A 25,132-nucleotide genomic window follows, 5' to 3' on the forward strand; every position below is an offset into this window, starting at 1 on the left:
ATGACTTCCATTTTTACACAAACTTTTTCAGGCGATATAAAAGATACATGCCTCCACTTATTTATGAGGCAAGCACAACCTTGATGCCAAAATCAAAGACAGGACAAGAAAGAAAAAAAATATATGTATCAATCTCATACGTGAGCATAAAAAAAAATCTTAAAATATTAGTACTAGGCCGGGCGTGGTAGCTCACGCCTGTAATCCTAGCATCTGGGAGGCCGAGGTGGGCGGATCGTTTGAGCTCAGGAGTTCGAGACCAGCCTGAGCAAGAGCGAGACCCCATCTCTACTAAGAATAGAAAGAAATTATATGGACAGCTAAAAATATATATAGAAAAAATTAGCCGGGCATGGTGGTGCATGCCTGTAGTCCCAGCTACTCGGGAGGCTGAGTCAGGAGGATCGCTTAAGCTCAGGAGTTTGAGGTTGCTGTGAGCTAGGCTGACGCCATAGCACTCACTCTAGCCTGGGCAACAGAGTGAGACTCTGTCTCAAAAACAAAAAAAAAAAAAAAAAAAAAAACAAAAAAAAAAAAAAAGGAAAAAAAAAATAGTACTATATTTAAAAAAGATCATGACCTCATTGGGTTTATTTCAGACACGCAAAGGTAGTTTAACACTTAAAAATCAATTAATACACTTTACGGTATTAATAGATTAGGAGACAAAAATTATGTGATCATTTCAAAAGACATAGAAAAAATGTTTAATAAAACCTAAAAATCATCCGTGATTTAAAAAAACAGAATCCTTAGTGAACTAAAGCTAGAAAGGAACTTCCTTAATCAGATAAAGAATAGCTACAAGAAAAATCTACAATAAACATCACTCTAAATGGTGAAACTGTGCAGGCTTTCCTTCTGAGACTGGGAATGAGATCAGGAGGTTCACAATTAATGCTTCCACTGAACACTGTATTGGAGGTCATAGCCAGCACATTAAGACAAGTAAAGAGAAATAAAAAACCAAAACACACCTTCACAGATGAAGACTTCATATTTAGAAAAACAAAAGAATTTACTAATAGAATTTTTAAGAGCTTAGCAAACTTTTTGGATACAAAATCTTTAGAAAGTTCAATTATATACCTCTTTATCAATGCATAACTATTTTCAAGTCCATATTTTAAAAAAACTTAAAAAAAGACATTTAAGACTTTCATGGAAAAATTATAAGCTCTGAAGGACATTAAAGTATGCCTAAATAAACAGAGAGCCATACCAGGTCATGGATTAGAACAAACAACACTATAAAGATATAAATTCTTTCCAAACTGGCTTTTAAATTTAATGTAATTCCAAACAAAAATCCAACAGGTTTATTTGTGGAACTTGACAATCTGAGTCTAATGTTTACACATAAAAATGCACAGGTCAAGAATAACCAACACAACCTTGAAAAACAAGGTAGGAAGACTTGCTCTTGATAACATCAAGACATAGACACAGTGAGGTATGGACAAATGTTATAGAAAAGTGTACAAATAGCTCAGAAACAGGCTCATACACATATGGACACTTGGCATACAAGAAAGGTGGCCCTAGAGATTGGTGGGTTAAAAAGGTGAACTTTTCAGTAAATGGTGCTGGAACAAATGGACAGTCATATGGAAAAAACATGATATCAGACTCCCTGCTTTACATGATACACAAACATCAAGATGAATTTTTCAGTAAATGATGCTGGAACAAATGGATAGTCATTTGAAGAAAACAATGATATCAGACTCCCTACTTTTTATGTAGATATACAAACATCAACTGTAGTTGGATTAAAGACCTAAATGTGAAGGAAGGATATGCTACAAAACTTTTAAAAGACATAATAGAAGAATATCTTCATCACCTTATGGTAAGAAAAGCTTTCTTAAACAAGACACAGAAATCAATATCATAAAGACTGATAAATTTGATATTAAAATTAAGAGCTTTTGAAATAATATAAAGAAAATTAAAAGAGAATTCAAACTCAGCAAAGACACCTGTAATATTTAAAACTGGTAAAGCACAGAATAGATAAGGAATTCCATGAAGTTCTGACTCGGGGGGATGGGAGGGACATGGGCAATATATATAACTTGAACTTTTGTACCCCCATAATAAGCTGAAATTTAAAAAAAAAAAAAAAAAAAAAAAGAATTCCTGGTTGGGCACGGTGGCTCACACCTGTAATCCCAGCATTTTGGGAGGCTGAGGTGGGAGGCTCACTTGAGGCCAAGAGTTCGAGACCAGCCTGGGCAAAACAGTGAGACCCGTCTCTACAAAAAAAATTTTAAATTAGCTGGGCATGATGTAATAATCCCATCTACTCAGGAGACTGAGGTAGAAGGATCACTTGAGCCCAGGAGTTCAAGGCTGCAGTACGCTATGATTGCACCGCTGCCCTCCAAGCCTGGGCCATAGAGTGAGACTTTGTCCTCCACCCCCAAAAAAAGAATCCCTACCCCTAAAAAAGACAAAACAGAAGACAATCTAACAGAAAAATGCGGCATAAAAAAATACACTTGGAATAGGTACCTCAAAAGATGAAATTCATATAAGGAAAAAAATTAATGAAAAGCTAAATCCCTTAGTAATAATGGAAATGGAAATTAAAACCTCAGTGAGATACCATTATACAACCACCACACAGACAAATCTGACAATATCAAGTGTTAGCAAGGACACTGACTAGTGACAATATTTAGGCACGCTGGGGGTACAAACCACTTTGATATTAAAGGTAATGTTGCAGATACACTTTTCCTAGGTATATTAACATTGATAAACTGGTACATGTTCCAAGCAGCAAAAATAATATAAATAAAAATGTCCATCATCATATATGTATATAGCCAAAAACTATAAACAACACAAATGTCTACCATCATAAGAATGAATAAATAAAATTCTGGTATGGTCCATAATACTCTAACACCCTATAGCAATGAAAAAAACTTTTACATATACACAATTTGAATAACTCTTACAAATAATGTTTAGTGAAAAGAAGACAAAGAATACATATTATATGACTCCATTTATATGAAATTCAAAATAGGCAAATTAAAAAAATAATCTTGAAGGATACATACAAAGGTATTACAACTATTAAAAAGAAGGCAAGGAAATGATTATCACAGACAGGAAAGTGGCTGCCTCATGGGGAGGCAGAGGGGGTTGATAAAAACATGGGAAGGGCTTCTAGAGTGCTGGTAATATATTTTTGGAACTAAGTGGTATAATTTGTGCTTTATATAGTTCTCTCAATGTCTATTACATTAAGACTGTTAAGAAAGAGGTAGAGAGATCCAGGAGAAACAAAGATTCTGCAGCTCACATGAGAGACGAGAGGTATGATCTGGGAGTTTTTAGTAAACAGGTAGTTGAACATGTGAGGCTGCAGATGAAAATTAAAAAAATGACAAGATGAGGGAGCCAAGGAAAAAAGTTCCGTAAACAAAAACATTAAAGGGAGAACAAAAAAGAACTCAATGATGGACTGAGGAAAATCCAATGAAGAGTGTAGAAGAAACATTGAGGAGAACTAGAAAAAGAGCTAGAGTAGATGACAAGGCAGACAAAGACAGAAAAGAGGCACTGGATTTGGCAACCGAGCAGTCACTGCGAAGCTTAAAGTAAAATTATAAATCAAAAGGGCAAAAAAAAGGTCTTACCTCAAGAAGAAAGTCTATTTTCTCTTTATTAGGTCTAAGAAACAGCTGGTTAAAATGAACACTAATCGTTCTACCTTCCATTATATCACGGACTGTGTTACAGGCACAGACTTTAAAACAGATTTCATCCAAAGCTTCATTTCTGTAGAATACAAAAGTAGATGCACTAATGTTCTTTTTACTATAAAAGAAAGGTGTATATTACAAAACTATATTCACAAGAATGAGTTATTTATTCTTGAGAGGTAAGATTTTAGGCTATCATATACTGAGTTAGGGTTTAAAAAAAAAAAAAAAAAAGAACAGGTTTTGAATTTATTAAGGGACAATTCAGTTACAGATTAGGCAACAGAATGAATTCTATGTATAATTTTGCCCCCAAGCGCTTTAAAACAGGACTAGGTAAAGGAACATTAGAGTGGCTCCTCGGGCTGTGTTAACTTCCTCTACATTAACAAAAGTGAAAGTAATGTCAGATTCATAGGAAATTTGGAGGTATGCTCTTGATAAGCCAAAACGCACTTGCTCTTTCATTTAAAAATCAAAAAGCAACTTTTCAACTTACTTACCCCTGTTGAGCTTTCTGAAAGAGTTCTCTTAGTACTGATTGCCGGAACTGGACAGGTAAACTGAAAGTTAAGTTGTCTTCAATGAAAATCTGTATTACCTCCTAGAACACATACAGAAAGTTGCATCCATTTCAAAAATCATAGCCAAGTTTCTTTACTTTAAAAGTCTTTCTATAGTGGAAAATACAAGTTGAAGAAAATGATAACATATCGAGCTAGGAAAACTTTCTCTTTTTTAAAATTCTAAAATTAGATTAAGGTAAAAATAGCCCTCCACCTTTTTTAAAATTGAAGATCATGAAGCAAAAATGAGAAGTGAAAGAGGAATAAATCCATAAGAGGCAAGTCAGCTATGCAATTTCAAAAAAACTTTAAATATCTTCTCATTCACTTTAAACATGGGTTCATAAAACAAACCTTAAAAATCCTAAAATGATTTAGATAATTCAGCTGCAAAAAAAATATGCTAAGAAATGATTCTAACAAATTTAAATGGTTTAAAATGTTATTTAGTGAATTACAGAAAATACTCACATTATTACATATAGACTTTTTCTCAGCTCTTAAGCAACGGAAGAGGAGGAGAGAAAGAAAGAGTGATAGTGTGGGGGGGCGGGGAGAGGATTTCCGGAAACAGTTAAAGCTGATCAGCTGCTACCACAAAAGTACTGGCTAAAGTGGTTTCAAAACTATGGCGTAACCACTGTTTCACCTCCATAGCAAAACACGAGCAACTAGGGCTCCAGAGAAGCAAGACAGCCACTTCCCATATGTGAGAAGACACATCTGGTAACAGCTGTTCCTTGATAATATAAAGAGAATCCTATTCAAATATGATAAATTCAATTCCTAAGATACTTCTGCATATATAACTAAAGTGATGGATTTCAAAGTTGCAACAAAATTGCTATTTTCTCCTTCTTGGCTATCCATTACATTATTTTCTGATTCACATATTTTGGCAATTTTATCATATTCACAATAACACGTGCCTGTCTCTGGATAATAGTCCTCAGTTCTGGTTTGCACAGGTCTTATCACTCCAGTGAGCTTCTTTTTTTTTTTTTAATTTTAAACTATTTTTTTTTTTTTTTTTTTTGAGACAGAGTCTCGCTCTGTTGCCCGGGCTAGAGTGAGTGCCGTGGCGTCAGCCTAGCTCACAGCAACCTCAAACTCCTGGGCTCAAGCAATCCTACTGCCTCAGCCTCCCGAGTAGCTGGGACTACAGGCATGTGCCACCATGCCCGGCTAATTTTTTCTATATATATTTTTAGTTGGCCAGATAATTTCTTTCTATTTTTAGTAGAGATGAGGTCTCGCTCTTGCTCAGGCTGGTCTCGAACTCCTGAGCTCAAACGATCCGCCCACCTCGGCCTCCCAGAGTGCTGGGATTACAGGCGTGAGCCACCGCGCCCGGCCTCCAATGAGCTTCTTGAATCTGTTTTCTATATCTTACCATAACTGATACTTGCCCTCCCTCCATAAGCCTCTTCTAGGGAGATGTAACAGAAAGATCTCTCGTCTTCAATAAATTCACCTGCATTTGTATTTCATCTTCAAGAGCGTTTAATTTTCTTCCCTAGGGCAAGCAGTACTTTTAAAAAGGGCCAAGGATGGGGGAAGAAGTGCTATCATACCCCTCTCTTCATCTATTTTTCCATGAAAAAAAGAAACTCCAGATGAGAGGAGTGAACTATAGAGCTGGTATAAAACCCAACTGGAGACAAGACTAAAAGTTACAGCTTTGTCATTTTATGACTCCTGTTTTGAGTTAAATAATAATCATTACTGAGTTAAATAATTTGAGTTAAATATTAATTCACTCTCTAGAACTATGACTTTCGAATAAAGATTTCAAAAACGTCAAAGTGTAATTCCTCGTGATTTCATTACAAACCTAAAGATAAGCACCCAAAGGGGGCAATAAAAACCTCAACAGATTAATTAATTAAGCCCTTTGCATGAGTAAAACTCAGATGACGACATGCTGAATGGCAAGGTGGGCTCTGTCTGTAAGTGACCAACCAAACCTACCAAAACTGCCTTGCTCACCGTGCTCCCTTTCCCCATCAGTGTTACTGTATGTAGAGACTAATAAAGCTGAGCACAGGCCAGACTTCCAAAATAGATATAAGACTTCAGGGTCTATAAAACTAAAAGCTGTCTACCTATCATTTGAAAAGTTGAAAGTCCTGCTTACAGAGTTTCTTACAGAATTTATTTAAAATGGGCAAACTCTATACCTTCAAGAAAGAAGAATATCAATAATGAACTAATATCTGTACAGTGCTTTCTCTTAGAATTTATTAATAACTTCTTACTTCATTCTTGTAAAAATTTTATGAAATGGGATAATTATTACTACTATTATATAGGTCAGTCTGACAGTTTAAGTGACTTGCCCCAAATCACACAACTGGTAAATTGGTGATGCCAGGATTTAAACTCAGTTTCATCCAACTTCCAAAATTTTTCAACTGTACTACTGCATCCTCATCATACATCTTACCTGATAGTTGCCAGATCTCAAACAAATATGGACTTGACTATATGGAGTCAACTGTTGAGATGTACTATCAGAAGAAGGTACAAGAACATCACATGCTTGACAATAGCCAGCTAACCGCTTCTCATCTATGGTACAATGAAGAGATAATGAACCTATCTGTAAAGTAAGAGGTATACACCATTATTCATTAATGTAATAATATAAATAGTCTAGCACCCCCTTAGTGCATTTTAATAGCACAAGAAAATGCTAATGAAAAATTCAACATTAGAGAAGCCATAAAAAATGAAAAGGTTAAAGGTTTAGAACAAAGATCAGCAAACTACTGCACACAACCTGTGGTCTGTTTTTGTTCATCCCTTAAACTAAGAACAATTTAGTGTTATAAACAATTTAAGGCCGGGCAAGGTGGCTCACGCCTGTAATCCTAGCACTCTGGGAGGCCATGGCAGGCGGATCGTTTGAGCTCAGGAGTTCGAAACCAGCCTGAGCAAGAGCGAGACCCCCGTCTCTACTAAAAAAAAAATAGAAAGAAATTATTTGGACAACTAAAAATATATAGGAAAAATGAGCAGGGCATGGTGGCGCATGCCTGTAGTCACAGCTACTCCGGAGGCTGAGGCAGGAGGATTGCTTGAGCCCAGGAGTTTGAGGTTGCTTTGAGCTAGGCTGATGCCACGGCACTCTAGCCTGGGCAAGGAAGTGAGACTCTGTCTCAAAAAAGTAAAAAATAAACAAACAATTTAAAGGGGGGCCGGGTGCAGTGGCTCACAGCTGTAATCCTAGCATTCTGGGAGGCCACGGCCAGAGGATTGCGTGAGCTCAGGAGTTCGAGACCAGCCTGAACAAGAGCGAGACCCCGTCTCTACTAAAAATAGAAAGAATTTATATGGACAGCTAAAAATATATATGTAGAAAAAATTAGCCAGGCATGGTGGCACATGCCCGTAGTCCCAGCTACTCGGGAGGCTGAGGCAAGAGGATCGCTTGAGCCCAGGAGTTTGAGGTTGCTGTGAGCTAGGCTGACACCACGGCACTCTTCTAGCTCAGGCAACAGAGCAAGACTCTGTCTCAAGAAAAAAAAAAACAAAAAAACCCAACAACAATTTAAAGGGCTGTAAAGGGACCAAAAAAAAAAAAAAAAAAAAGCAACAGAGATTGAATGCTGCCCACAAAGACTAAAATACTTATTATCTTGGCCCTTTTACAAAAAAAGTCTGCTGACCCCTGGTTTAGAGTTTTCTGGCCAACACAGAAAAGGTGGACATAATGATCACTCTAAATAGGTATGACAAGACATTAACCAAGAGTGACATGGCTATACAATGAGCTTAAACATTTTAAAATACATATGCCAGGCAAGATTTAAAGGAGAGAGCAAAGAAAACTCATAATAGTCACTCAGTTGGAAAGAACAGAAATGCTTGTACCAAAACAGAAGACTTTTTTAAAAGACACATTTGAAAAAATACTGAAGGTTTTAAATTACTATACCTGAAATGCCATAAAATTAGAAATCTGACGACCAGGCAAAGTGAAATGCGGATTCTTAATGGGTCTAGAATAGATCTACATTAAATCTCTAGGGCATTTAATCAATTTCTCTACTGAGGAAAGGTGAGATTGAAGTGGGATTTTCTTCCAGGCACCAAGCATACAGAAACCTAGTCATATACTTTAAAATTCAGTCATCAGAATCATAAAAAGAAAAATGCAAATGATAAATATAATGAGGGCTGGGCATGGTGGCTCACGCTTAATCCTCGCACTCTGGGAGTCCCAGGTGGGAGGATGGCTTGAGGTCAGGAGTTCCAGACCAGCCTACGCAAGAGCGATATCTCGTCGCTACTTAAAAAAAAAAAAAAAAAGGAAAAATTAGCCAGGTGCCGTGTGTCTGTAGTACCAGCTACGTGAGAGGCAGAGGCAGGGGGATTGCTTGAGCCCAGGAATTTGAGGTTGCAGTGAGCTATGATGACATCACTACACTCTACACCCAGGGCTATAGAGAGAGCTCACTCTGTCTCAAAAAAAAAAGAAAGAAAGAAAAGAAGAAAGAAACAGCAAAAGTTTACTCTTATTAGTAATTAAGGAAGGGTAAATTTATAAAACATACTATATTTCAACCATCAAATTATAAAAAAAATTATTTTTTTAAAACACTGCTAGGCCGGGCGCGGTGGCTCACGCCTGTAATCCTAGCACTCTGGGAGGCCGAGGTGGGCGGATCGTTTGAGCTCAGGAGTTCGAGACCAGCCTGAGCAAGAGCGAGACCCCACCTCTACTAAAAATAGAAAGAAATTATATGGACAGCTAAAAAAATATATAGAAAAAAAAATTAGCCGGGCATGGTGGCGCATGCCTGTAGTCCCAGCTACTCGGGAGGCTGAGACAGGAGGATCGCTTGAGCTCAGGAGTTTGAGGTTGCTGTGAGCTAGGCTGACGCCACGGCACTCACTCTAGCCTGGGCAACAGGGTGAGACTCTGTCTCAAAAAAAAAAAAAAAAACAACACTGCTGATTGGGCCAGGCGTGGTGGCTCATGCCTGTAATCCTAGCACTCTGGGAGGCCGAGACGGGAGGATGGCTCCAGGTCAGGAGTTCGAGACCAGCCTGAGCAAGAGCGAGACCCGGTTTCTACTAAAAAATAGAAAGAAATTATCTGGACAACTAAAAATATATATAGAAAAAATTAGCCGGGCATGGTGGTGCATGCCTGTCGTCCCAGCTACTTGGAGGCTGAGGCAATAGGATCGCTTAAGCCCAGGAGTTTGAGGTTGCTGTGAGCTAGGCTGACCCACGGCACTCACTCTAGCCCGGGCAAAAAGAGCAAGACTCTGTCTCCAAAAAAAAAAAACCACTGCTGATTGCAGTACCCTGAGAGAAATGTACCTGGAAAATAATTTGGTTTTATAAATTATAGCCTTTAAAAAGTAATAACCATTGACATGGTAATTTTACTTGTAGGAATTTAACTTGAAAGCATCTAATATCTAAACAACAATTTAAGATTACAGATTTAAATATTGCAACTTTATAATAAACAACCTAAATGCCCAAATGTAAGGAAAATGAAGTAAATCAGAGTACATTCACATAATATATTTAAAATGTCTAATCAAACACTTCAGATACAAAATAGTATTTATAATATGAGCTTAACTGTATAAAAACAAAAAAACTGGAAGAAAATATGCTAATATAGCAAAACAAGTTAGTTTCAGGCAGTAATATACATTTTTTAAAACCAGTTTTTAGTACTTTTTCGCACTTCTCAAATTAACTACAATGAACACATTGTTTTTTATCATCAGAAAAATCAAAGCCAAAAAAGGTTCCGGTTTTAGGGACCTGAATTATGTGCCCATTATGACTGTATTTACCTCTGCAATTAGTTCTTTGGTTCTAAAAAATTTTTCTCTGGCATTTTCATACACAGCTGAATTTGTGGAGCCTTGCTGGAAGTATGCTGCACCCAAATCATAACACACCTAAAACGGCGAACAATACCAATTTACTCAATAATTTTTCACATGTTTAAGAGCGGACAATTCAAAATTATCTTTTTCTCAGGAAAATAGAAAAAAAGACATAGAAAAAAACATATTCCAACGACCAGTGCTATAATACAATCAATGTTCTTAGTCACAAGCAACATAAACCAACTCTGATTGATGTAAACAGAAAACTGATTTACTGATGAGATTTCAGGCAGCCTACGGAATTATTGGGAAGACCAAAGAATCAGGCTGGGAAACAAAAGGGGTTAAAGGAGGCACACAGCCAGGATGAAAGACAAAACTGGTCTAGTGAAAATACCACTGCTGCCATTCTCAACATTAGATTCCACGGCTTATGTCACCTACAGCCATCAGCACCAGACACTGAAAGCAGCAGTTACACTCCTGCAAGTGCTGCCCCTAAAAATTAGATTTTACTGTCACTGTTGCTGCTGTCCATCACAATGGATTCTCTATCACTCCCAATTCTTTGACTTGCTCCTGATTCACAGTCTAACATGAGTTATCTGCTAAACCTATGTAACATGCCTGCCCTCAAGCAGGATGAGGCTGAAGAAACATAGTATTTGGATATTTCAATTTATTTGCTGCCTTCCACAAGTCTCAAAAGGTAGAGAATTCTTCTAATATAGAAAAGGGGAACAGACAGATGCTGAGGAGCCACCCCCCAAAAGGGGGGATATACAAATGTCTAGCATAACAGACTGGCTAGGGTAAATTTAAAAATTTAAATTAACAGCTATAAAACGATAAGACATTTCCAGTTGTCTTTTGTTTGTTGTATAAGATAGGTTCTTGGCCGGGCGCGGTGGCTCACGCCTGTAATCCTAGCACTCTGGGAGGCCGAGGTGGGCGGATCGTTGGAGCTCAGGAGTTCGAGACCAGCCTGAGCAAGAGCGAGACCCCATCTCTACTAAAAATAGAAAGAAATTATATGGACAGCTAAAAATATATATAGAAAAAATTAGCCGGGCATGGTGGCGCATGCCTGTAGTCCCAGCTACTCGGGAGGCTGAGACAGGAGGATCCCTTGAGCTCAGGAGTTTGAGGTTGCTGTGAGCTAGGCTGACGCCACGGCACTCACTCTAGCCTGGGCAACAGAGTGAGACTCTGTCTCAAAAAAAAAAAAAAAAAAAAAAGATAGGTTCTTTCTCTGCCACCCAAGCTAGACTGCAGTGGCACAATCAAAGCTCACCATAACCTCAAATTCCTGAGCTCAAGTGATCCTCTCACCTCAGCCTTCTTAGTAGCTGGAACTACAGGCATGTGCCACCACATCCAGCTAATTTTTAAAAAACTTTTTGTAGGGACAGGGTCTTGCTATTGCCCAGGCTGGTTTCAAACTCCTGGCCTCAAGTGCGCCTCCCACCTCAGCCTCCCAAAGTGTTCCTATTACACGCATGAGCTACCACACCCAGCCCCAGTTGTCTTTTTCGAATCATAGAATTTGTATATTTTTCCAAGAACTTTCTTAGATTGATGGCTAGAATCACTGAAGCAGAACTCAAAGATCATTTTATGATTAAGAATACTAAGGCCCAGAAAGTGACATAAAATGCATATAACCAAGCAGTGGCAGAACCCAGGCTTGGATCCAGATCCCTGGGCTCCTAATATACCGTCTCAAGTTTATTCTACATATGAGTGACAGATCAGTCTTCTAAATCTGACTTAAAAGTCTTCAATTATTCCCCCAAACAGAAGAAAGTTCAAATTCCTTGGCTTGATCTGTAAGGATCTCAGAACCTGGCTTAACTTCTCTCTCCAAATCTCTCTACTGTCTTCTTTTAATTATACTGGTCTTCTCAATTCCCCATTGACATCAGATCCTAGAAGTGAGCTTCATTCTACACTCCGAATCTCCATTTATATCAAACCAACCTTACCCAACAGATACTTATTCCTCTTCCAAATTCCTAAGCTGTTAACAGTGTCTGGTACTCATCATAGAACCACTCTTTACTCATATGTCTTATCAGATACAGTTCTGTTCTGTTCAACTAATTCAGTTAATTCTTCTCAGCCTCTACAACATTGCTTTGCACTATTTAGCCCACACTAAATGTTGGGTTAATTTTCATTCAGAGAGCTCCTCCCATCTGGAATAAAAGAGTGCTAAATGAGTAAAAACTAAATAAATAAATACATATGCACATATATATGCAGACATATTATAGCTATATGTAATTCCCCTTTCCAGGCAAAGATAAGAGTACAAAGCAACAAAAAGATATTTTCAAGTATTACTATCATAATTGACTAGCCATTAAAATGAATTTAAATGTTACAGTTAAGAGAGGGGTCAACAGATAAAAAAAAAAAATCTGATAATGAAGCTGCCTGCCCTAAAGGACAATAATACTTGGTTTTATTGGGAAAAAATTTAAAGATTTTTCTTTTGAGTCACAGGTAATTTTAGTAATGTAAAGAATACATAATACTTTAAATATTATCACACCAGGAAATGAGTATTACATTAATTTGCCATTCAAAAACCAGGGATTGTCACTCATCTATGTAATTAAAAAAATACCTGCTACAGTTTACCTAGCACATATAGGTGTTTTATAGTTTTGTTTTCAGGTTATATCATCCACCATTATTATAAAAATCATAAGTGTTACAAATAACTTTTAAACAGACTGTGAAAGATTATGAGATACTATAGTATATGCAAGTCACATCAATGATTTAAAAAGGTTACCAGGTATCAACATCTCATTACTCCTACCGTACACTCCATCTTATCAGATCTTGAAAAAATGATTACATTCAGCTCTGGAACCAGCTAATCTGGAAAGGCACCTTCCCAATACTGTTATAACTATTTCTGCCCCTTTCCAGAAGGTGAAACAGTGACGACAGATGCCAGGCCAACTCATTCAACTAAAGAATATAGTTCAGAAGGTACTATCCTAGTGGCCCTCTTTAGGCAATCATTGATTATTTTAAAAATTTCTATTATACTCAAGGCTCTGTGCTAGAAACAAAGATGCAGAATATTTATTAAAAAAAGGAGACCTCAAAGAGTTTACAATCTAGCAGGGAAAAAGACAAACACATATCTGACAATATGCATCAACCGAAAGCTGTCAAAGGAACCAGGACCCAGAGTTAGAGAAAGCAGACAAACTTAAGAACCTTGAAAAAAAGCTAGACATTTTTTCTAGGGGCCTAGATTTTTTCAAAGTCTAGCACAATATTACTTTTTGTTTTGCTTTGGTCTGATTAGATTTCGAACAACACAAATGAACTGCGAATTAGTTGTATGTGCACTGCATCCTCAGTATTTAAACTCTGTCTCCTAAATATAAGTAGCAAATTATTTAAGAGACAATAAATAAATTACATATTTCCCTTCCATTTTTTTAGAAAAATTTCAAGTGAAGTCTTATAAAAAGTGTACAAATACAATACAAACAAGTTTCAATAACATCTGAAGTCAAAGTCAATGAGACAAAGGCAAAAATAAATGCTAATTAAAAATACTAGGATGATCTAAGATTTTCAAAAATATTGCCATATATTGGTTAAATAGTGAAATAAATACCTGGCACTGCATTTCCTCAGTTTTGATTTTCAATCCAGCAGTAGAACTCTCAGTTTCTCCATTTACCATGCCTGGTTCCATGGCCAGTAAATCTAGAGTTCTCATTGTATGGACATAAAGATCCTTGTTTAATTTTAGGGCTGCCTCTAGTACCAAAATAGAATCAGCAGCTTGTTCTTTTAGCTACAAAAATTCAACAGATTAAAATACAAAAATAGCAATTGATTATAGTGACCAAAAAATATTTACAGGATAGTCATTTAGTGTACTAAGCTATTAAAATTTTTGTTAACACAGCAAGAGTACAATTAAATTTGTGAAATAAGCTTATCTTAAATGAAAAAAAGTTCCTACTGTGAAATTAGAAAACCAAGAAAAATTGTTATCTTTTTTCTATAGAAAAGTTAAGGAAGAGAAATGCTTTAAAGATTTGCACTGTTTCACTTGATTTATTCAAGAAATGTTTGTATGCTTCAATGCGCCAGCCATTTTACTAGGTACCAGATAACAAAAATAAAATGATGCAGGCTTTTTGCTTCCACATTCAAAATACTATAGCATATTTGCTTTATAGCAATACAGATTGTTTATCTTCCCTCTCCTCCTCCAGTTCCTACACCTCACATGGTATCTGGAACATTGTAGGTGTTAAATAGAGATTTTTATTTTTTTTATTTTTTTTTTTTTTGTTGAGACAGAGTCTCACTTTGTTGCCCAGGCTAGAGTGAGTGCCGTGGCGTCAGCTTAGCTCACAGCAACCTCAGACTCCTCGGCTTAAGCGATCCTACTGCCTCAGCCTCCCGAGTAGCTGGGACTACAGGCAGGCGCCACTATGCCCGGCTAATTTTTTCTATATAGATTTTTAGTTGTCCATATAATGTCTTTCTATTTTTAGTAGAGACGGGGTCTCGCTCAGGCTGGTCTCGAACTCCGGACCTTGAGCGATCCACCCGCCTCAGCCTCCCAGAGTGCTAGGATTACAGGCGTGAGCCACCGCGCCCGGCCAGAGATTTTTATTTTTTTTAAATTTTTTTCCAGCACATACAGAACACAGAAACAGAGAGAGATCATATTTAAATTACAGAAACTCCCACATTCCTACTTTTATATTAAGTAGATCATTAAAAAATAACTACTAGAATTTTCTGACTATAAAAATTTTAAGTATAATACATGCTTACTGTAGAATTTTTGGAAAATACAAAACAATATAAAGACATCACTTGTAAGATCAATTACTTATATCTGCTAAAGTATCATGAAATTGATAATAGAATTGGTGGTCAAGTTGAAAATTCCAATAAAGTTGAAAATTTGTATTAAATATTACCTACATTCTAACAGTAAAATATAACAGTATTTATAATGTCATTGTACCTAGACCTTGAAAATTCTCATTTACCTAAGATTAGAAGATGTATCTCTACATGCTCTAAATGTGTTCCAGAAATGTCAGTGTAACTAATACCAATACTTACCACTTTCAAAATGTTTTCTGTTAGCTCTTTTTCCTGTTGCATTTGATTCATACTACAAGAGAAATGGATTAAAACAAGAGTATCAAAAATTACTCTGACTGAAAAATGCAAAACATCAGAGCATCATTCTTGAAAGTGAGGTTCAATTTATTTTTTTATTTTTTTTTATTTTTATTTTTTTTGAGACAGAGTCTCACTCTGTTGCCCAGGCTAGAGTGAGTGCCGTGGCGTCAGCCTAGCTCACAGCAACCTCAAACTCCTGGGCTCAAGCAATCCTCCCACCTCGGCCTCCCAAGTAGCTGGGACTACAGGCATGCACCACCATGCCCGGCTAATTTTTTCTATATATATTTTTAGCTGTCCATATAATTTCTTTCTATTTTTAGTAGAGATGGGGTCTCGCTCTTGCTCAGGCTGGTCTCGAACTCCTGAGCTCCAACGATCCGCCCACCTCGGCCTCCCAGAGTGCTAGGATTACAGGCGTGAGCCACCGCGCCCGGCCGGTTCAATTTAAATAAAAGTATTTTTAATGCTATTTCTTTTCATGCTTAAAAAAACAAAAACTCCAACATTTATGATGCTCATACCAGTATTTTCTCATTTGCTTTGTATATTAAAAAGCCCCTCAATTTAAGAGTAAAACTTACTGAAAACAAAAGCTCACTTCTAAGGAGTTAAAAACTATGCTCTAGCTCCAAATTTGGGTAAAAGCTGCTACCTGGAATTTACGAATTAGGTTTAAACTCCAGATACTATCAAACTTTTACAATGAGCTTTTATATGCTAATATTTACACATATTAAAATGACTTTCCTACACACAAAGCAAATATATCCTCTTCAAGACAACTTAATCACATTTTTAAAAAACTTAATATTTTTACATGAATGGCACAATTCCCAAAGTACTCCCCTTCTTTTTCAGAGCTCTGTATCTAGAGCACTAGCTGATGCTCCAATCCCTCTAACTCTTCCAAACCAACCTTCACGCAGGCCTTCTGCCCTCCTATTTCTGCTCTACTTCCTCTGTAGTAGGGGTCATTAAAAACTTGCAAAATGTTTTAAAACTCTCATGAAAAAAACGCCAAGCAAGGGTCATATCTGCCAACTTACACACTTAACTGAGGCGGTCCAGGTTTTGCCTGTTTGACAGGAAAACTACTTTGAACAATTGTCCTAATTGCCCTGAAAACACGACAGGAAAAAAGAAAATTTAATACATTTTAAATGTCACTTCAATTATTTTTTTCAAGTACTACTCTTAGAAGATTTATACAATAAATTATCTGAAGCTTTAATTGGCATATAATGAATACTTTTTAAATCATCCACATTTTTACTAGAAGACTTTTCATCTATGCAACCACAAATTTTCTCCACCATCGGACTCACAGTTCCCAAGGTCCTCTCAGAGATCTCTGGGGATCTTATTATCATCAAACATCCAATCAAAAGGGGTCCTTTAAAAGCACACCTCTAACACCCAGGTGATGAGGCTTCAAAAAAATAAAATAGCATACCCCTAAAAAGCTAGAGTGCAATAAAACAGAGGCTGCCCAACACATTCTGGTTTTATAAAAACATTTACCATCTATTGTAGAGAAGTATAGCCATGGCAGTGGTTGGAGGTAGAGTGGCCAGATCCATATCTACATGCTTTGTCCCAGAGGGAACTTTACTGATACAGAGCAGTTCATTTAGTAGCATATTCAATACTGGAACAGACAAACTTGAAGAAACAAAAGGTACATGTTTGCATGTTAACTGCATAAGAAGCACAAACAAAATACATACACCATTCCCTATCTTCACTGAAAATAACTACATCGTTAAAAGACCAAATCTTGGCCGGGCGCGGTGGCTCACGCCTGTAATCCTAGCACTCTGGGAGGCCGAGGCGGGTGGATCGCTCGAGGTCAGGAGTTCGAGACCAGCCTGAGCAACAGCGAGACCCCGTCTCTACTAAAAATAGAAAGAAATTATATGGATAACTAAAATATATATATACAAAAAAAAAAAAATTAGCCGGGCATGGTGGCACATGCCTGTAGTCCCAGCTACTCGGGAGGCTGAGGCAGTAGGATCGCTTAAGCCCAGGAGTTTGAGGTTGCTGTGAGCTAGACTGACGCCACGGCACTCACTCTAGCCCGGGCAACAAAGTGAGACTCTGTCTCAAAAAAAAAAAAACCAAATCTTCAGGTTTAGCTATCAAATTTGAAAAGATTTTTAGAAGTTTTTATTATGACAAAAATTTATTTTTTGAAAAAAATTGTGAACATATACAAAAGTAGACATAATATCATGAGTCCCCATGTAACCATCATCCAGCTTCAGCAATTATCAACTGATGGCCAATCCTGTTTCACCTCTACTCTTACCCACTCATTTTTTTTTTTTTTTGAGACAGAGTCCCACTCTTTTGCCCGGGCTAGAGTGCCGTGGTGTCAGCCTAGCTCACAGCAACCTCAAACTCCTGGGCTCAAGCAATCCTTCTGCCTCAGCCTCCCGAGTAGCTGGGACTACAGGCATGCGCCACCATACCTGGCTAATTTTTTTTTTTCTATATATATCTTTTTAGCTGTCCAAATCATTTCTTTCTATTTTTAGTAGAGATGGGGTCTCGCTCTTGCTCAGGCTGGTCTCGAACTCCTGACCTCAAGCAATCCTCCCGCCTCAGCCTCCCAGAGTGCTAGGATTACAGGCGTGAGCCACCACGCCCGCCCTTATCCACTCATTTCTTCCATAAATATTTCAGAATATAGCTCAAAAAATTAGCTTTTAACATAATCACAGTATTAATTTCACTTCTAAAAATTTAAAGTTGCTTATAATCATCAAATATCCAATCAGTGTTCAATTTTCCAACTGCCTCACATTTTCCATAGTTCTTTGTACACACTGCTATCTGCTGACATGTCTCTTCAGTCTATTTATGTATAGGTTCCGGTTCAGATTAAAGAATACATTTTTTCTAATTCAAATATTTAATACTGGAGAATGTGGTGGGAAGAGGCAGTTTTACATACTACTGGTGAGAGTATAAACTCTTCTGGAATGCAATCTGGCAATACTGTGTCTTAAAAATGTTTATACTACATGACCCAGCAATTTAAGAATCTATCCTAAGGCTATAAACTTAAAGTTTATGGGCAAAGATATTTAAGGCCTTGTGATTTAAAATAGTGGAAAGCCAGAAATAAACTAAATGACTGTCGATGTAGGAATTGTTAATGAATTATTCATACAATGGAATCATCTCCAAAAAATAAAAATGGGAAATGCTCATGCTATTCTGTTATGTGAAAAAAACAGAAATCAAAACAGCATATAGGGCATGACTACAACCTTGTTTAAAACCATAGAGAGAAAAAGAACAAAAATTACACAAAAGTGTTAAAACCTACTTGTCTCAGCAGTAACATCTGGGAAAAACAAACAAACAACGGAAAAAAAAAACCACACATCTCTCCTCTCCCCCTTTATTTCCTATTTTCTGAATTTTTCCCAACTTCCTATAAGGTACTAATGTTTCTTTACCTGTGAGATGAAGGGAATGAAAAGAAATCATTTTCTAACCACAGACTTGAAAGTATTTATTTTTAAACAAATAAGCACTGATTCCAACCAGCTATTTTAATAGTGTGTGAGATAGTGACCTATGATCAGTAAAATTAAATGAATTATTCAACAGCAAGTCATTCATAATATATACAACACTCATTAATTTTATTCATTTTCTTCAGATATGTAAAAGTCAATTGAAAAATTTTAAATAGTTTAGGTGTACATTTTCTCTAGTCACACCAAAAATGATAATGATGTTATCATTACTGATAACATCAAGTTTATACTTTAAAGGGTGATTTAAATTCATCTAACATTCAAATACTTTCTTGTACCTTTTGAAAAATATTCACATATTTTACCAAGAATATAGAGAAAAATAATTTTAAGAGCCATTATTTTAAAAGCATATATAGAAACAAACCAAGATATATAAACACTTCAAAAAAAATTTCACTTAAATCTTGTATACCTTTTCTCTAATATGTCTAAGTCCCACTTCAAATGTGCAGCAACTTTAAGAGCAAGAAGTTTTAAAATACGATTTCTCTTGTTGTCAGGTGGAGGTTGAACTTGGTTTTGTTCATTAACTGAAGGTTTGGAAGCCTGTTCTAAAAACTGAACTATAAGTTGAACTGGTGCAGGATCTACGATTAAAAAGAAAACAAATTCTTAAATTTAAGTTTTAATTATGAAGATGCAAAAGGATTCACTATTCTTTTTTGGCCACAAAAGGAATCCCAACAGCTGTGTAGTTATAATGACTAAGTAATATGATTTATGAGAAGTGTGCTTGGAGGTTAAAGTAGAAGATCAGCAAAAGTGGTAAGAAGAGAGGAATAAAAGATTAATGTACAAGAAAGCACTTCATAGGGAAAAACGTAATAAAGATTCCCCGTTCAGCACGGAACCAATGCCAATTAGAGGAAAGAGATCCAGGTGTGAGACCTACTGTTCTGACGCTTAACCAGGGTGATCTCCATCAAGTTACCTGGCACCTGTTTCCTCTAATGCAAAATGGAGGGTAATTACCATCTACCTCACGGGATTATTAGGAAGACTGACTAAATGAGATAACAGATGTGACGAATTAAGCACAGTGCCTGGCACCCTGAAAGCACTCAACAAATGTCTGTCAAAAAGGAATGAATTAAAAGGACATATAATACAGGTGGTAAAACTACCCAAATGAAATACACTAATCTGTCACACAGCATTCTTCATCAGTTAAGGCCAGTCTATTAGACTGAACAAACACATATGTGGATTTGAGTTTAGCAAAATGCTATCCAAGTAACTAACCCTTTCATTCCAGTACCTTTTTCCAGAAACGCCTTCAGTTCTCCTCTCCCCCACAACACCCATGTAACTGGAATCTTAATCATTATCATCACTATACAATAACCATCTTGCAATTGTGCAGCAGTTCCCGCCCTCAAAGATCGTATTTTAATTTACTGCCCAACTTTGGAATATACAACCAAGAGTCAGCAAAATTCCCTCATTGAGGAACAAAATATTGAAGTAAGAACCTAAGATAATAACTAGCGTCAGGATCAGCACCAGAACAGCTGATTTCTCCCCATCTCCTTGACTTTCCAGGCTGGGATTCCGTAAAGAGAGGGTTCCGGCAGCCTCCCGGACCCAACCAACCCCCTGCCCGCCTCGCAGGCGCTAAAACCCCAAGCAGTGAAAGTGACCAACGGGGGCAGTCTGACAGCGCCAAGCACGCCCTCCGGGGGCTGCAGGGCCTTTGTTTTGAGCTTTTCTCTGACACACCACGGCGGTGTCCTCCTACGGGGATGTTGAAGGCACCGCGAAGGGCCGAGCTCGGCTCTGGTCCGCGCCTCCCAGGCTGCAGCTTCGGTGGCCGAGAAGACGGGGGGTGGAGGGAGGCCGTGCAGACAGTGCCGGTGGCCGCGTCCCGTTCCCCAGCTGCAGGCGCCGTGCTTACCGGGGCAGGGCTTGCGCAGATGTTTCTCCAACAGCGACTCCTCCAGCAGGAACTCAAACCAGCAGGTCTGCGGCGGGGTGCACGGCCGGCTGGAGGTGGCCGCCTCCCGGTCCGCCGCCTCCGCGCTCATCCTGCCCCCGCCGCCGCTACCCCCAGGGACGCTTCCTGGCTCCAACCTGACCCTCGGACGCGGGCCCCGGGCCTGTGATCTGCAGAACCGGCCAGAACACAGCCGCACTCGGAACGTCCCGGAAACTCACACAGTCCAAAATGGCGGCGCGGGCCAGCCCGACCAGGGCTCCTTAATCCGCCTCCCTGCACCACCGCCGCGCCTTCGGGCCAATCGTTGGTAGAGTTGGAGAGAAAGGGGCGTGGCCAATCCTCAGACCACACCTCCTCCCGGTTGCCATGGGAGACGGGTCCGCGTGATGCTGGGTCTAGGGTGGGCTTTTCCTGTTCCTGGTAATTCTTCAGCGAGAAATGAAACCACCTCATCTAGGGTCACAGTAGGCATCAGTATTTTCGTAAAAGACAGCGAATGCGACAGGTTCTAGTTGTGACCCAGGCAAAGTCAGGAGAGTAGGTCCTCTCCACAGATGCTCCCCATTGTCGTGGGCACCAGCGTCCCGCCCCCTTCCTGGATGGGTGACAGCATACGGTGAGATCCAGCCTTTCTGCCTAATTAATCCTCTTGATATCCCCGCTAGAGGTGCTGTTGACCCCATTTTACATTTATCTCTATTCTGTAATGTTCTTGTCTTTTTTACTAACAAACAATTAAAATTGAAAAAAGTACATTCATAGATCGTGAACAGATTAAGAGTGCAAGCTCGAGAGTCCATCATTCTAACACTCTGGATAGGCTATTTTTCTTTTTTTTTTTTTTTTTTTTTTTTTTGAGACAGAGTCTCACTCTGTTGCCCAGGCTAGAGTGAGTGCCGTGGCGTCAGCCTAGCTCACAGCAACCTCAAACTCCTGAGCTCAAGCGATCCTCCTGTCTCAGCCTCCCGAGTAGCTGGGACTACAGGCATGCACCACCATGCCCGGCTAATTTTTTCTATATATATTTTTAGCTGTCCATATAATTTCTTTCTATTTTTAGTAGAGATGGGGTCTCGCTCTTGCTCAGGCTGGTCTCGAACTCCTGAGCTCAAACGATCCGCCCACCTCGGCCTCCCAGAGTGCTAGGATTACAGGCGTGAGCCACCGCGCCCGGCCTGGATAGGCTATTTAACCTTTCTGAACCTTAGTTTCCACATTTGTAAAGCAGGGATAATAATGGTGCCTAATTTTAGGGTTGATAAAAGAATTAAAAGAGGCAGAGATAAAGGTAAGTGAGATAATACAGATAAGCTTTTTAAACAAGAACTGACACCTAGTAACATCAATAAATGTTAGCTAATATATAATGCTTTTCTGTTTGCAAATTATTTCCTATCGAGTAGGCCCCGCTTATCCACAGTTTTGCTTTCTTGAGGTTTCAATTACCCATGGTCAACCTACGTCAGAAAATATCAAATGGAAGATTCCAGAAATAAGCAGTTCACAAGTTTTAAATTGCATGCCATTCTGAGTAACATCTGGCACCCTCCCTCCTGGGCGACGAATATCTCTTTGTCCATAGTATCCACACTGTCTACATTACCTTCCCATTAGTCAATTAGGAGCCTCTTAGTTATCAGATCAACTGTCACAGTATTGTAGTGCTTGTGTTCAAGTCACCCTTATTTTAAAGAGTATTGGTGCTGGCACGGTGTGAAAATCATTCTGTTTTATTAGTTAGTATTGTTAATCTCTTACTGTGCCTAATTTATAAATTAAATGCTATAATAGGTATGTATGTTTAGGAAAAAACAATATATATAGGGTTCGGTGTGTTAATGATAGCCAGGCACAGTAACTCATGCCTATAATCAAGATTGCCCAGGAATTTGAGACCAGCCTGGGAAACATAGATAGAGACTGTCTCCAAAAAATAATTAATTAATTAATTAAAATTTCCATTTAAAAAGTAATATAGGCCGGGCGCGGTGGCTCACGCCTGTAATCCTAGCACTCTGGGAGGCCGAGGCGGGTGGATCGCTCGAGGTCAGGAGTTCGAGACCAGCCTGAGCAAGAGTGAGACCCCGTCTCTACTAAAATAGAAAGAAATTATATGGACAACTAAAATATATATATACAAAAAATTAGCCGGGCCTGGTGGCGCATGCCTGTGGTCCCAGCTACTCAGGAGGCTGAGGCAGGAGGATCGCTTAAGTCCAGGAGTGTGAGGTTGCTGTGAGCTGGGCTGACGCCACGGCACTCACTCTAGCCCGGGCAACAGAGCGAGACTCTGTCTTGGAAAAAAAAAAATAAAAAAAAAAAAATAAAAATAAAAAATAAAAAGTAATATACTTGGAAAGATACCATCAGGAAAATGAAGAAACAAGATACAGACTGGGAGAAAATATTTGCAAATCATTTAATTGATAAGAGACTTACATCCAGAATATATAGAGAACTTTTACAACTCAACAATAAAATGACAACCCAATTGAAAAATGAGCAAGGGATTTGAATACACAGTTCTCCAAAGAAGATATACAAACAGCCAATGTGCACATGAAAAGATGCTTACCATCATTAGTCATTAAAGAAAGGCAAATCAAAATTACATGAGATACCACTTCATATATACTAAAACAGCTGTGATCAAAAAGACAAAATTAAGTGTTGGTGAGGATGAGAAAAAGTTAGAACCCTCATGCATGTAAAATGTAAAATGATGTAACCACTTTTGAAAACAATTTGGCAGTTTCTCAAAATGTTAAACAGACTTACCAGATAATTCGGCAATTCCCCTTCTAAGGAAATGAAAACATATGCCCACACAAAGACTTGTGCATTAATGTTTATATAGCTGTAGTATGTATAATGCCAAAAAGCAGAAACAACCCAAGTCTCCATCATCTGGTGAATAGATAAGCAAAATGTGATATATCCATTGTATTTGTTTCATGTAGCTGTTGTAACAAATTACCATAAACTTCATGATTTAAGACAATAGAAATTTATTCTCTCACAGTCCTGAAGGCCAAAAGTGTGAAATCAGGGTATTGGCAGGGACAAGCTCCCTCCAGAGTCTCTACGGAAAAATCCCATCCTTGTCTCTTATAAATTCTGGTGGCATTCTTTGGCTTATAGCCACATCACTCCCAATCTCTGCCTCTATTTTCACATTGCTTTCCCGTCTTCTGTCTGTCAAATCTCCCTTATATGTCTCTTATTAGGATACTTGTCATTAATTTAGGCACCCCCTACTCCAGAAAATCCAGAATGATCTCTTTATCTCAAGACCCTTATCATCCAATAGCAGCAGAATATACATTCTTAAGTGCACATGGAACATTCTCCAGGATAGATCATATGTTAGGCCACAAAACAAGTCTTAACAAATTTAAGAAGACTGTAATCATATAAAACATCTCTTCCAACCACAATGGTATGAAACTAGAAATCAATAATAGGAGGAATTTTGGAAAATTCACAAATATGTGGAAATTAAATGACATGCTCCTGTCAAAAATAACATATAGGGACAGATCTCTAAGCAAAAGATTTTATTTAGCAATATATATAAAAACAGAATTTCAATTTGGGGCATACGTACAGATTGGGGTGGTCTTTGGTATGTCTGAAGAACAAAGGAAAAGGTTGGGGTTTTATTGGGAAAGAAATGTTACATAAAATGTTTTGAAAGCACATTTATTGGTGCTAATGAAGTTTCTCTGAAATTTCTCTGAAGCTGCCAAGCTCTGATTGGTGAGCAAGGCTAGTAGGTAAAACTAATCTTAGAGTCATGACAGGTCATTTTGGCAGGTATTAGATAAAATTTGTCTTTTTTTTTCTTTTTTTTTCTTTTATTTTTTAAGACTAGTCAAGTGCAGTAGTGAGGAGGGGGGAAAGTAGTAGAACAAGGAGTTCAATCTGTAACTGACTGTGAACAATCAAGTGAGATAACTCACTACCTTCGGACCAGCCAAAACTGGTCTTAAGTTTATAACAGGTTGTTTTAGCAGCTGAGCTTGCAAGACAGTTCCTAGAGCAGGCACTTTGTGGCCTGAATGCTTTTTCCCCTTGGTCTCTTGACTCTAATTTAGTCAGATATGACAGAAACAACAATAAAATCAATTTTCATACTTCTAAAGAACAAATAAGTCAAAGAAAAAATTAAAAGAGAAATTTGAAAACTATCTGGAGACAAACAAAAATGGGAACTCAAAATACCAAAACTTATGGGATGCAGCAAAAGCAGTTCTAAGAGGGAAGTTCATAGCAATAAACACCTACATCAAAA

At 38.1% G+C, this 25,132-nt stretch overlaps 1 protein-coding gene across 1 annotated transcript in view; it reads right to left on the bottom strand.

Moving 5' to 3' along the window:
* INTS8 (integrator complex subunit 8) overlaps positions 1-21,071 on the bottom strand; it is a 51,813-nt gene extending 30,742 nt beyond the window's left edge. The window contains exons 1-10 of the mRNA XM_069466208.1: positions 20,797-21,071; positions 19,315-19,489; positions 16,867-17,007; positions 16,392-16,463; positions 15,280-15,331; positions 13,802-13,984; positions 10,114-10,221; positions 6,735-6,890; positions 4,226-4,326; positions 3,657-3,798 (exon numbers count right to left, since the gene is read on the bottom strand). Of these exons, the coding sequence (XP_069322309.1) occupies positions 3,657-3,798; positions 4,226-4,326; positions 6,735-6,890; positions 10,114-10,221; positions 13,802-13,984; positions 15,280-15,331; positions 16,392-16,463; positions 16,867-17,007; positions 19,315-19,489; positions 20,797-20,926 (1,260 nt within the window). The 5' untranslated portion in view covers positions 20,927-21,071. The remainder of the gene's footprint in view (positions 1-3,656; positions 3,799-4,225; positions 4,327-6,734; positions 6,891-10,113; positions 10,222-13,801; positions 13,985-15,279; positions 15,332-16,391; positions 16,464-16,866; positions 17,008-19,314; positions 19,490-20,796) is intronic.
* Positions 21,072-25,132: the final 4,061 nt, after the last annotated feature.

Source organism: Eulemur rufifrons, chromosome 3 (assembly GCF_041146395.1).
Source record: "Eulemur rufifrons isolate Redbay chromosome 3, OSU_ERuf_1, whole genome shotgun sequence".
Lineage (NCBI taxonomy): Eukaryota > Metazoa > Chordata > Mammalia > Primates > Lemuridae > Eulemur > Eulemur rufifrons.